The sequence below is a fragment of the Lynx rufus genome, unplaced genomic scaffold (assembly GCF_022079265.1).
Source record: "Lynx rufus isolate CCGP_SWC_20201006 ecotype Redwood Valley unplaced genomic scaffold, mLynRuf1.p SCAF_1, whole genome shotgun sequence".
NCBI classification, from domain to species: domain Eukaryota; kingdom Metazoa; phylum Chordata; class Mammalia; order Carnivora; family Felidae; genus Lynx; species Lynx rufus.
This window is the reverse complement of record NW_025814823.1, coordinates 138,456,347-138,470,816: the sequence shown is the minus strand read 5'-3', so window position 1 is coordinate 138,470,816 and position 14,470 is coordinate 138,456,347. Positions and strand designations below refer to the sequence as shown.

General features: G+C 41.2%; 1 protein-coding gene across 1 annotated transcript in view; it reads right to left on the bottom strand.

The window, feature by feature from the left end:
- Positions 1–14,470, bottom strand: part of ARHGEF28 (Rho guanine nucleotide exchange factor 28) — a 122,084-nt gene that overhangs the window by 69,916 nt on the left and 37,698 nt on the right. Inside the window, exons 7-13 of the mRNA XM_047068626.1 lie at positions 11,773–11,896; positions 11,295–11,427; positions 5,692–5,747; positions 4,586–4,634; positions 2,380–2,524; positions 2,174–2,301; positions 580–720 (exon numbers count right to left, since the gene is read on the bottom strand). Of these exons, the coding sequence (XP_046924582.1) occupies positions 580–720; positions 2,174–2,301; positions 2,380–2,524; positions 4,586–4,634; positions 5,692–5,747; positions 11,295–11,427; positions 11,773–11,896 (776 nt within the window). The remainder of the gene's footprint in view (positions 1–579; positions 721–2,173; positions 2,302–2,379; positions 2,525–4,585; positions 4,635–5,691; positions 5,748–11,294; positions 11,428–11,772; positions 11,897–14,470) is intronic.

Genomic DNA, 14,470 nt, shown 5'->3' with positions numbered 1-14,470 from the left:
CATGGGCAGGGTGGAGAGAGAAGGAGACACAGAAACTGAAGCAGGCTCCAGTCTCTGAGCTGTCAGCACAGAGCCCGACGCGGGGCTTGAACTCACAAACTGTGAGATCATGACCTGAGCCAAAGTCAGATGCCTAACCAAGTGAGCCACCCAGGCGCCCCATTGTTATCCCCATTTTAAAGACAGAGAAACTGGGGCGCCTGGGTGGCTCAGTCGGTAAAGCGTCCAACTTCGGCTCAGGTCATGATCTCGCGGTCCGTGGGTTCGAGCCCCGCGTCAGGCTCTGTGCTGACAGCTCAGAGCCTGGAGCCTGTTTCAGATTCTGTGTCTCCCTCTTTCTCTGACCTTCCCCTGTTCATGCTCTCTGTCTCAAAAGTAAATAAATGTTAAAAAAAAATTTTTTTTTTAAATAAAGACAGAGAAACTAAGATCCAGGCAAGTTAAATCATCTGTCTGAGACCAAGTAGATAAAAAGAGAGAGAACAAGGATTTGAACCCAGGTCCGGAGGACTGCAAATTTCATGCTCTTTCCCCTATACCACAATGCATCAGCCCCAAGAGCATATTTTAAATGCTTACCAAAAATGACATCCTGTCTTTTGATGACATCCTTCCCCTGCTTACTGCAAAACGAGGGATCCACCACCAGGCTCCAAGATTCTGCCTCCAGCTCCTGGGCATCACTGCTGAGGTCACTCCACAGAGAAGAATCCACGACATCTAGGGTGTAGGTAGAACAGAGAAGCCAGAAGTGGAGTCACACACAAAACACACAGGAAATAAACCTACTGTCAACACTGAAACAACTAAGCCAAAATACTGTTGATGTGGAGAAGAAACCCCTGAAAACCAAACTGGTGAAAGGGTCCAAGTCAAGGCAGCTCTCATGAAAGCAAAGAATCATTAAAACAGTGATGGTTTATGTGTGCAGGGGGGGAAAAAAAAGACATTTAAAGATTGTTTTCTTTGTTTGGGCTTGCTGTACTATAGTTTTATTTTTGGTAACCTTTTGAGTCCATAAAATGATTACAGAATCTTGAACACACAATTTCTTTTGCCCCAGGGAACTCTGTACTGTTTACTCATATCTGAATGTTGTCTTTGCTCTTGATGTGGCTTGCTGTCCTTAATATAAACATGAAAGCAGGGTACATGGGCTCAAGTCCTATGAGTACAGTTTTTTTTTGTTGTTGTTTTTTTTTTGCAGAGCTTGACATCACACACACACACACACACACACACACACACACACACACACACATACCTTCTAGGAAAACTAAATCCTACATGCCCAAACAGCATTCCTTAGACAGAGTCCAGCTCAGTTGAGATGAGACAACAATGGATTTAAAGATCCAAGTTCAAAATAAAAGCAAAAGATTCCCTGGGCAGTGTCCACTCCTTTCTCTTGTCACTGCTCTCCTTTCCTTGGGTCCTCCTTCACTGATTGATATAGCTTGGATACAACATGCAGTTCACCAGAATAAATCCTATCTTACAAAATATGCTTTAAAACATGCTTTTATTCCTCTAGAAGTAGAGGGTAACAGATAGTGGTAAGTATCTCAGAAATCTAGGTGAGTACCCTCTTAACTGAGTGTGTGTGTGTGTGTGTGTGTGTATTTTTTTTTTTATTTATTTTTGAGAGAGAGAGAGAGACAGAGCATGAGCAGGGGAGGGGCAGAGAGAGAGAGAGAGAGAGAGAGAGAGAGAGAGAGAGAGAGAGACAGAATCAAAAGGAGGCTCCAGGCTATGAACACAGAGCCTGACGGCGGGCTCGAATTCACAAACTGAGATCATGACCTAAGCCCAAGTCGGACGCGTAACCGACTGAGCCACCCAGGCATCCCATAACTAAGTATATATTTTTAATGTATGATCCTGATTCCAATTCATCAGTAGTTCTAGAGCTTTTTAAACAACAACAAGCACAGAATGTATTTCATTCTCTTATCTTTATGACATGTCTATTCAATACATCATTTATACTCAGTCACTACGTGGGAGTATCCACTAGGGTTAAATTTTCCTTCTTTTATCAAAAGAACCTATACCAAAAAGACACCATGAAACAGAATTCTTTTTTAAGAAAAAAGAGTGTTTCAATTTTACATCCTTCAGAAAATATTCCACTTGGCAATTCACCACAGAAACAAACGTGTCTTCTCCTCACCTTCCATTAAAAAGGACTCCGTGGAAGGAGAAGAGCCCATAGACTGTAAAAGCTCATCGGAATGAGACCTGCTTCTCCAGTTGTTCCCGTCACTCTCAGACTCCAAGGATAGCCCTGACCTTCTGAAACTGGAGGGAGAGAGAGAGAAGAGTCAGCTCCAGTGGTGGCTCTGAGATATTAAGATGAGAAATCACATTAAGCCTTACCTTTCCAAGGTAGTGCCTGGAACACTTCTGGACAATGGATGGACCTGCACTGAAGTTTCTTTTCTCCCAGTGGGCAATCCAATAGGCATGGAGGAAGAAGGGTGCAAGGAGAGACCAGGTTGCGGGATGTCTCGGAATGAAGAATCTAGAAATCAAAATGAGCGCTTCACGTGGTTTTCACAGAGGGCAGTAATTACCAGCATTCATGTAAAAAGCCAAGAAGCGAAACACTCGAATGGCTGCTTCTAATACATCACATGCCCAGCCTTGAAACCAGTCTTCTTGCCACATCCTGACACCTGCTTCAAATGTCCCTTCCATTTCACACCCTCCTGACACCCATGTGGCAGACCTGCTTTAGCATATCCACTTGGAGACTGGGTGGCTGGGATTACACAAACAAGAAAATGGAATGGGGAAACACTGAGACAGCTTTCCCATAAACCACTGCTTGTACTCCTTAGAGCCAGCTTTAAATAGATCCAAGGTGTTATTAGCACTATTAGAATGCATATTGTATGTATAAACAGTCATACACACACATGGCATGTCAGTGGATTGGAATGATGCTGGGGAGTCTATTCTTTATGGGTGATAACTTCAGGCAAATGAAACCTCCAAGTCAAGCTGAGCTCTTCTCTGTCACGTACTGAATGAAAACTAAAGGGTGCTTCAATGCCTTTCTCGTCAATTCTAAATTGTGACAGGCATATATGGTTTTACATTTGATGTGTACCATACGTGACCTCGGGAAACATTTCAGTCTTAACAGTTTCAGAGATATAGCAAACACCTTCTCAAGTAAAGGAGAATGAATACTTATATAGAGCCCCGGAATATCATGAAGGATTTTATACATGTGTGATTTGGTTTTATCTTCATGGCTTCCAAGTACAGAGATGGAATTTTTATCAGTTATAAGATGCTTTATATCTTCTTTTTAAATTTGTTTTCATGCTTATTTATCTTTGAGAGAGACAGAGAGAGAGTGAGCGAGTGCGGGGGAGGGGCAGAGAGAGAGGGAGACACAGACATCCGAAGCAGGCTCCAGGCTTTGAGCTGTCAGCACAGAGCCCGATGCGGGGCTCAAACCCATAAACTATGAGATCATGACCTGAGCCAAAGTCAGATGTTCAACTGACTGAGCCACCCAGGTGCCCCAAGATGCTTTATATTTTCATGCTTAACCTTATGAAATTGAGAAGAGCCTCACAACTACAATCAAAGGGACTTCTGCCAAAGCAGAGGGTAAGTGATGTCACAGCTGTTACCGTCTGCACAAGCGGCATCTGTGTAACATCACATCCAATCTCATGTCATCATAAGTCTGCATATTTTATTGTCCCCTGATTCAGGTGATTTTGGAAACACTGGTCACACTGTTGGAGCATTAAAATGAAAAGTGACCCCAAACTTAAAAATGCCTGTCATATGGAAAGCAGTGCAGTATTTGAGGCAGAACAAATTCCAAAATCTGTCACAATAGATGAAAGGATTTTCCAATTTAGGAGATTATGGTCCCTGGTTCTTGCGTGCAATATAAACTACTTTCAGAGGCTGCTGATTACTTCCAAAAGAAATTGTTTAAATTTAAGCAATAAATTTAAGCAATTCAAGGAAAAAACATAAGCACCAAGACTAGCCCTATGCGAGGAAAATGCCAGCATGCCTTGAAATTTCAGTCATGCTAAAGGAGCTGATAAGATCCCAGCCTCAAGCCCAGCTAATAAGCAGGACCAGGTCACTAGAATAATGGATATCAGGGACTGCAGACTCCAAACTTGAGGATTCTATCCCTCACCTTGATTCTGAAGAAGTATGTGATAGGTATTTGTATAGGTAAATGGGGGTTACTGCTAGGAAAACAAAGTTATGTACATCTAATGTCATATCTCTCTTTTCCCCCGAAGGTTGTTATTAAATCAATAGCGCATATTACACTACATCATATCTTATAATTGAGACAATATCCTAATAGGTCTCCCCATATAGTCCTCCTTAAAATATCATATAGTACATACAGAACAAAGGTTATTAGGCTGGCATGGAAGTTTATACTGTTCTTGACCTCCTTGTAAGTAAATATTACACTAACCATGTGTTAGGAAGGAAGAAGTAATTGGGCAAAGGAAGTAACAAAGGAGCAGGTATTTTACACTGGAATAAAGTATCATATGTATGCAGTTGTCATTTCTATGTCACTTACTTCCAAGGGTGGTCTGCAGCTTGTTCTTGTTATGTTTCTCTTGGAATTTCTAATAAAGAACATTGGAAACATGGAAAATAAGATTAAATTCCATTTGACTACAAGAATGTCCACCCATTTATACAGGATTCTTATCTGTATCATTTTTGTTACTTTATTTCAAACCAAGAATTCAAAGCAAAAGACACTAAAAGCAACAAAGAAACAAGTTATAATGATGAGATGTGCAATGATGAGTTGTAATGAGGGCGTACCTCATGAACACATCTCATGAATATCCCAGCTTTATTTAACATCTATGGCAACTAGAAATGTCCAACATGTGCGTCCAGCCTGAGGCTGAGAGAGGAATTCCTGTCAGTGCTGCCTTTTTCCTACTTGCTCTTCCTACTCTTGGCTACTCTTCCTGTCTACAGGACACAACACCCCTGGCTGCTGAAACATCATCCTTAACTCTGTGACCTGACGCGACGTGTGTTTCCATTGATCACAGAAGTTAGAGACCCCAAGGTTCCCCCTGAAGTGTTGGCATGCTCACTCGCATTTCTAACAGGACATTAGAGTGGGAAACAAAGGAAGCGATGGGACAGATGCGCCCGTTCCCTCAAGCCTACTCCCAAACTCAGAGAACATCCCTTTATTCTAGCGGGCCTCACAGTACGGTCCCAGCACAGAAGTACCACTTGGGAACTTGTTAAAAATACAAATTCTCCGACCCCACCTGGACTCTACCGGATCAGCAATTCTGAGAATGGGGCTCAGAAATAGGTCTTCCGGGTGTGATGCTGATATTTTCTATTTGAGAATTACTGCTCTAGACTTCATACCCTTATGCTTAAGGTCTGCACTCATAAACCGAGCCCGTCTCGACAGAAAGGCTAACCCACTTCCACCTTGCGACACAGGTGGCCACATCTGAGCTTTGCCTACTTCCAAAGGGATATAGTTAAGGAAACGATGATGCGCTTAGAACACGTGATCTTTTATCACTATAATGATCACTCTAGAAACAAATCTAGACCGTGATAAAAAAAAAATAAGAACCTAAACAGATAACAGGAAGCAACAGAGCTATATATGCACATGAAAAACAAATGAGAGATTACCTTGGTACATGGAGGGGCAGCGTCTTTACAGCCCTTGTGTACATTTGCATTACAGTCTGAAAGGGAAGAATGAGTAAGGCCACAATGTGCATTTGCTGGTCGCGGTAAAAATAGCATATAAAAATATTTAGAAAATATAGGGGAAAAAATAGCTAAATCACAGGCAGCCCCACCACTCGAGCACAAGCACATGGCTAATGTTTTCATTTCCTTGGAGATATTTTTCCCCTTCTGCCGCAGTCTTACCAATTATGAAACCTGCAATTATATGGGATATACACTCGGAGAACTCATTGACTACTATACGCCCGACACTGCAATGGATTTCTGATATCCGGCTGGCGGCAAGTGCCCGCTCCCACGCCAGGTAAAATGCCTTGCAAAATGAAAGAAGGAAGACCCACACAGTGCTGAAAATAAAGTCCTGTCAGCCTCCGACAGGAAATCCTGCTAACTACAGGTGGCCAAATTAAAAGAGACAAATTATCAACCCGCATGTCTTACTCCATAAAACATGGGGCCCTCAACCTCACTAAAAGGCAAGAGTTTGCCTGCCCCTTTCTGCCCGCTGGCTCAGAGACGCAGGGTGTGTTGAGAGAGAGCAGTCTCTGCATGTGGGGACCACTTTCTGCCAGGCCGCTGCCATCCTGTCCTGCCCGCCCGCCCTCCAGCCTCCACACCATCAGCCGCCACCTCCTCGTCCCACCCACCCCACACACTGTAGACGAGGAGCCTGCAGCTTAACACAATCTTTATTAGAAGGATCCTTCCTTGTGGGTAGGTCACATTTAGATCCATCCAAGCCATTCTCGTCAAATACCTATAACCCACTGAGAAATGAGCCCAACTTCCTCCCGCTGTAGGTCCACAGAGGCATTTTAGCCAACACCTCAAAGGCCAATGAGCAGAGGTCAGAATTACCCACATACTGGTCCTGGTGGCAAGTGTGGAAATCAGAGGGCTCTCTCCTCGTTCCAAAACAAGTGAGTGAAAGGAAAGGGGAAAAAGTGGACAGGATGAGCCCAACAAAAATTTAGACTGAAAACTCACAGGAAAAGTGAGCCACTGAATACCATTAAATCTAGAAACAGAGAGGAAAAACTTAGATACACAAAATAGACATAAAATAGGACCACAGGGCCACGGAGGGAGAACAGAGCAGCACAATAGGCCTGCAAGATGACAGGGGGAAGGAGTTTTGTGAGACAAGAAAGCAGAACTGAGAACGAACTGAGGCGAATCAATTTAACAAAACTATCAAAGCAGCACCAGGAAATTAGACTTAAAAGATTCCCTCCAGAATGTAGAGGAAAAGAGGGGTATAATTATAAAATAGAACATGTCATACAAAAAAGGGAATAGAGATCATACTTCTCCAAGGAAGAAATCAGAAAAATTACATCAGAAGCAAAAGTCAAAGCTACAACTTGACAAAAAACTTTTATCAAGCTAAAAAAGAACTACAAAAGGCAAATCAAAAGGTCTCACGGTTTCCTAGGAATTAAACGACACCTATTCTACAGACATATTCTGACATCTATAGGATTTAAAAATTTAAAGTTCTCAAGCATGTAGGCAGAAAAAGCAGGTCACCAATAAAGAAAGAAGGTCAGACAGGCCCCAAACTTTTCCACTATAATAGTTAATGCCCAAAATTCATGGACCAATGTTGACAGGGTATTGGGGGCAAAGGTTTTGGTCTAGGAATTTATTTAGCTACATCAATCCCTTTGTGTGTGAAAGACACAAAGATCTATCTACTTAGATACACAAGGTTTCAGAAAACAGATCACTCCAACGACCCTTTTGAAAAAAATATTTACTTATCTGAAACACTACTTAAGATTATTAAAGAGCAGAATCGAAATTAAGGGTTCGAGAAGTGATCGAACTTTATTTTAAAAAAGAAAAAAAAACGAGCAATGGTTTTTTTCACAATGCATTTTCATTTCACAATGAAATTTGCATTTCACAAATGCATTTTTCACAATGCACTAAAACCAGCTAAACAAAAAACATCTAAAAACATTTTGCAAGTAGAGACAGAGAACTGAATATAGGTATCAAATTATTCTTGAAACAGAAAGCTATTCTGAAAGATCATACAACATTAAAATAGCAATTCAATAATTCAGTATACCAATAAGCTCTAACAGAGAAAAGGGTAAATATAAGAGAAATTAGAGAATATTCAATTATAAGCCGTAAAAGTTACCACTAGCAGATATTGAAAGAGCTAGCTTATCTTGCCAAATCCCCAGGTAACATAAAAACCAACAACACATGGCAGGGTCCTGGCCGGCTCTGTGGATTAAGTGTCCAGCTCTTGATTCTGGCTCAGGTCATGATCTCATGGTTTGTGGAATCAAGCTCCGCATCAGGCTCTGCACTGACAGCTCGGAACCTGCTTGGGACTGACTCTCTTTCTCTCTCTCTCTCTGCCTCTCTCTCTCTCTCCCCGTCTCTGCCCTATCCCGGTTGGAATGCTCTCTCTCTCAAAATAAAACAAACATTTAAAAAACAACATCAACAACACATGGTATAAATAGCAAAATCAAACATCAAGGAAAACAGCAAAGAACTATAAAAGATAATTGACAGCTGTAAAATTGAGTAAATAAGAAAAAAAAAAGCCTTGTTATAAAATACTAGCTCTCAATTCCAGATTACGTCTAAATTAAAGACACACATTCCAAATTAAAAACAAAGAAATAGTAAGGGAAAATTCAAAGAAAAGGAAAGCAAAAGGAATATTAATTTCAGACAAAGTAAAATTCAATGCCCAAAGCATATAATGGCATTAAAAAGGTTATTTTATGTTTATCAAAGTCAAATCTTCAACAAAGCTGTGATTTGTGAACTTCTGTGCACCAAATAATGTAATATCTAAACATAAGCAGTGAAATCTATTTATAAACAAAGGAATTTGTGAAAAAGCAACTCAGGCTTTAACAAAAAAGAATACAAACACCAAAATTTTGACTATCTATTATGTTTTGTTTTATATCATATCACGGTTTTCAGATTAGAAATAGTAATCTTCATAATTAAAAACAAAAATACACCCATAAAATAGGATAATTTCCTAATAACAGCAGCTTACACATGTCACAATCTCTTGCCCCATGTAAAAAACTTAATAATCAAAGTTTAAACCCCCAACACTCCTCTCCTTAAAAACTGTAAATCCTAAAACTTTTTAAAAACTGTGGGTTAAAGAGGAAATTTAACACCTGCTGATGCTAGAATTTAAGAAAATAATCAAAGATGTGGACAGTGTTATATGCAAAAGAATGCCACCTACAACATTATTTGTTGTAAAAAAAATTGGGGAAAAAGTTAAATGTATAGTAAGTTAAGAGTAATCAAACACATTTCATACAAAAACACCAGCATTAACAGCTAACTTTTTTATTATTAGAAAGGACTCCATTAAAATATGAATAGCCATCTTTTCTAGTTGTTAAGATTTTGGATAGTTTTTTGTTTTTTGGTTTTTTTTTAATTTTTTTTTTCAACATTTATTTTTTGGGACAGAGAGAGACAGAGCATGAACGGGGGAGGGGCAGAGAGAGAGGGAGACACAGAATCGGAAACAGGCTCCAGGCTCTGAGCCATCAGCCCAGAGCCTGACGCGGGGCTCGAACTCACGGACCGCGAGATTGTGACCTGGCTGAAGTCGGACGCTTAACCGACTGCGCCACCCAGGCGCCCCTTTTGGATAGTTTTAAATTTCTCCTTAAACCTTGTATCCTTTATGAGTCCTAGTGCATTTTTTTAAAAAATAATGACTATTTTAAAAGCTAACTACATCCTCTATATTTTCAGCCATTTCCAACTTCCACACAAAGTCTCATGGCCATCCACTCGACCAACTCCGTGTGAACCAACATGTCCTGTGCTACAGAAGTTTACCTTTCAGGGAGCCCGCCCCCCCCCCCATAAGCATTAACTACACATGAGTACCCAAAGGCTGGGCTTTGTGACAGCTGCTGCAGGGAATACAGAAGAACCATCGTGTGATTAGAGTCCTTGAAGTCTATTTTAGTAGTTGAAAACAGGAGGGTGTACATTACATTAAACGGAAGAGGTAAATACCTCATACATGTGGTGTGCAAAATTTTCAGACATGCTGGTCAGGGAACACCTCCCAAGATGGGGCAAGAAATCAAGACAGATACAGAGGAGCTGGAGAAACTAAGAGGAGGAAGATCATCATAAGCAAGAGAAAGAGGCAAGAGAACACATGCCAGGTGAGGCCGCTGGCTATAAACTGAGGCTGAGGAAGGAACCACCTATAGGACTATTCAGCACACAGGCAACCAAACACATCTGTCTGGAAAGTGTGGGCTAATCCAGTGAACAAAAAGAGAGAGAAGTCCTTAAGCACAGGTGGGCAAGAAGAAAGTGGTGTTTGACCGAGAGGAAGATGGTAAAAGTATTCAGAGTAAAGGAAGTGAGGGACTGAATGGTATCGAGTTGGGGGACAACAGCAAAGAGGAATCAATGGGTCCAAGGTGTCAGCTTGCACCATCAACACGGAATGAAGGACAGCCTTCTTGCATGTGGATTTTGAAGATGGTTTTTGTCTTGTTGGTCTGGGAGACAAGGGACTCCCAAGGCAATGATGCCCACAGACAGGGTTGCTCTGAGTAACCAGTATGAGCCAAACATAAGGTGGTCAAGAAAGGCCTGAAGAGGTGTTATCCGAGCACACCCGAAGGAGGTGAAGGGGCAATCCCTGCAGCTGATCTGAGGGAGGAGCACTGCAGGCAGAAGGAAGAGCCAGGAAAGGCCCTCTGGGAGCGGCATGCCTGGCAGGCTGAGAGAAGAGCAAAGATGCCAGAGTGGCTGGAACAGAGGGAGGAAGGGGGAGAGGATGGCAGGGGAGACCCTGGGGCCTTGCACCAATTTTCAGGGCTTTGGCCTTCCTTGGGGGATGGTAGGAAGCCACTGGAGGATCTGGAACATAAGGATATGTGCCTTCACACGCTCACTATGGCTCATGTTTTGAGAACAGATGTTTTCCGAACTGCACCATTTGTGGTAGAAACGCAAAGAAAGCAATTAGAAAGTGCCCGAAATGGTAGCTTTAGACGAGGGTGATACCAGCAGCAGGATGAAAGGTGGCTGGCTTTCATCCATATGGTGAAGATCGCCCCAGAGGATTGCTGAAGGACTGGATGTGGAATATGAGAGATGAAGAGGCATAAAGAGAGACCTCAAGATTTTTGGCATGAGCATCTGGCTGCCATGATAGAGCTGCCATTAACTGAGAGGGGCAGCCTGCAGACGGGCCAAGGAACAGAGCAGAGCTCCATTTTGGACATGCGACATTTGAGAACCTATTTAGACACCCACATAGAGACGTCAAGCAATCAGTGAGATACACGGATCTGGGGTTCTGGGAGGCTATCGCTTGTGGACAAAAAGCACTGACTGTAACCATCATGGGTCACTGCTTGGGTAAGTCATTAAACCACATGTGCGGTGCTACTATGAAGGATTATGTAAACATGCTTAACAATGGCCCTGTTCTCGGGGAGTTTACTGTCTGGGGGGGCGAAGTACAAAGATGGCACGCACTGGGTCGGAGAACTTACTGGAACACTGGAATGACTCCTTCCCCAGGAGCGTTTTATCACAAACCAAACACTGGAGAACCCCAGAGAATGTTCCAGGGACAAACTGATGTCGGCTCAGTTTCTCTTTGTCTTTGGCGTCCTTGCTTTTTGTCTTCAGATACAGCACCAACAGCCAAGTGGGGAGAAATGAGAAAAGAGAAATGCTGAGAGCCAATGTAGTCACAGAAGCCATACACAGTCTCTACACTTTCTGTCTGAACGTAAAGGCCGTTCGTGGAGGAGTGTCGTGACGCCACAATGGAAATGTGCACAGGCTGCATTTGTCTTGCACTTCTAGTGACTTGGACAATATTTCAGAAAAAAATGTAGAGGTCTTTGAATATGTGTACACAAAGGCTAAGATAAGGGATCTTCAAGGGCCAGTGGAAACTATACTAATTGCTGAAAAGTGGAACCAGCGACCCTTTAAACACAAAAGGCACAGAACTTGAGTTACCTTGGATTTATTCCGAGGGCTTGTCATCCTATTCATGAGAAAGCTGAAAGTTCGGCTCACTTTGTATTTTTCCGACTCTGACTTGGCAGGTATAATATATTTATCCCATTCTTCTTGCTGAATTCTACAAAAAAGAATCTGTTATCATGGCTTATCAGAGCTTAAAGAGGGAGTAAAAAATAGCATTTATGTACACACGTGTGTATACACGTTTTTCAGGTTTTAATGGTTACTGTAAAGATAAAGATAGACTCTATTAAAAATATATTTTATAGATGGATAATGGATGTGTGATAAAGCAACTATCTCACCATGATATCAATTATAGAATCTAAGTAGTAGAAATGGGTATTCAGCAGATAATTCTTTTAACTTTTCTGTATATTTCTTTTTTTTCTTAATAAAATACTAGAGAAATAAAGGAAACCTTAGACTTACACCTTCACTCTGCAAACCCTCATCTCCCTATTTACTATGCAAACAGCAATTTCCTAGGGCACAGAAAAGCCAAATAACCAGCAATATGAAACTGGATTTTATTTATTTTTAGAACATAGAGATAATAGTCAGCAAATACACATTTCCTTTGATAATAGAGTTTGAGAAACAGACTGTCTGCCTCTTGGTTCAGTCTCTCCCACTCAACCTGCTATTTGCAATCTGAGACTCCCTGGGTTGTAAAAGAAAGAAGGCTGTGGATAATTCCCCACAATACAAGGCAATCTGAAGATAACAGTATGCTATCTGTGAACACACTGATCATCATTTATTTTCCCCTAATCCATATAATCATTCTTTAGAGGAAAAAAAAAAAGTCCCAGCTATGAGTTCTATTTCCCCTGAAACTTTCTCTGATAGTCTTATACTTCTAATATTATTATAAAGGGGGTGGGAGGAAGAGAATGACTATATTAAAGATCAACCAAGTATTATGTAAAACCAGGCAACACTTCTGTAGAACATTGTGTAACCCAAGTCTCTCCCATCTCCCAAACTTCTCATTCATCCACATTAGTGGGTAACACATTCATCTCTGGGAAACACTTTTCAAAAGCCATCATGTTACTGATATGTACCAAAATATATGATCACATTTCATAACAATGAATACAATGACAAGTCCTAGGACTTTAGTTTTTCATCTGATTAATGCTAGGCTTAGACTTCCAGTTATTTCTAAGGCCCCTTCTCCCACTTAAATATATGATGTACTTACCTGACACATATTAAATGAAACTTTGTTATTTATTTATATTAGATACACATCATTATTAATACAGTTATTTACGTTAGGTAATCAAGAGTTCAAACCTATGAGCACATTTAGAAAAGATGATACAGGGCTTCCTAAGTGCCTCTTGGTCCTACAGATCTAAAGGCACAAGCAGGACAGAGTATGTCGTGCTATTTAAATTCTGTACAATAAGTGCAACTGGGTTTGAGAGTTCGAGAAAACCGTTGAAAAAGCCAGAAAGCAAAGAGGCAGGATGGAAGTGACGATACCCTAGGACTATGTAGAGTGACAGAAGCAACTTGGACCTTTTTATTTCCTTTCTACTTCCACAACTACCTTCTTAGGTAACTGACCAGTTAATAGATTTATAAATTTCCATATCTCTCGTTTCTTAAGCATCCTCATTTGCAACACTCATGACAGACTCACTTTTGGAATTCAGGGGAAAAACACATTTGAGACCTTAGAAAGAATTATCTCTGGAACACCTCTTGTGACCCCACCAAGTGCCATCCAATGTCTAAGATAAGAATCATCTGGTGAGGAGACTTCAGTCTCAGAATTAAAGAATGGTAAGGTCAATGTGGATTGTGAGGTCCTCAAGTCCTCCCTTCTGCCTACCTCACAGCAGAAACAGAAATCAACTCTCTCAAATAAAAGAACATTCTGTTTATCCAACTCTATTCCCAATTCTCCGTGCTACAGAAGAACCTATCAAAAGCAATGCTTCTGTTTTGATTTAAAACTTTTAAATGCAGGGCACTTGGGTAGCTCAGTCATTATGCTACTTGGGTAGCTCAGGTCATGATCTCATTCATGGTTTGTGAGTTTGAGCCCCGCCCTGGATCCTCTGTCTCCCTCTCACTCTGTACCTTCCTCCCCTCCTCATGTGTGCTCTTTTTCTCCCTCTTAAATATAAACATTAAAAAAAAAATTAAAACCTTTAAATGCACCACAATTTCCACATATCCTCTACAAAACTACAACATGAACATGAAGTCATACTCCTTACTCTTTAAATTCAAAAACTGAGAAGACCTGAGACATGACCAAGTAAACAAACAAACAAAAAACACCTGTAACACTCGGTATTAAAAAACTAAGAAACATGGTCGCCTGGAGGGCTGAGTTCGTTAAGTGTCTGACTCTTGATTTCAGCTCCAGTCATGATCTCACGGTCGTTGAGATCGAGCCCCATGTCAGGCTCTGTGCTGACGGCACAGTGTCTGGAATTCTCTGTCTCCCTCGCTCTCTGCTCCTCCCCTGCTCACCTTCTCTCAAAATAAATAACTAAAACAAACAAACATGATAGAAATGTGAATATCACGGACACATTCCACTGTCACATTATGAAAATGAATCACATAGCATAACCTCTGGGCAAATGTGGAAGTTCTGGCGGATTCAGCGTGTCAACTCGAACTATGTGGTATTCACCTATGTAACAATTAGTTACGTTAGGAA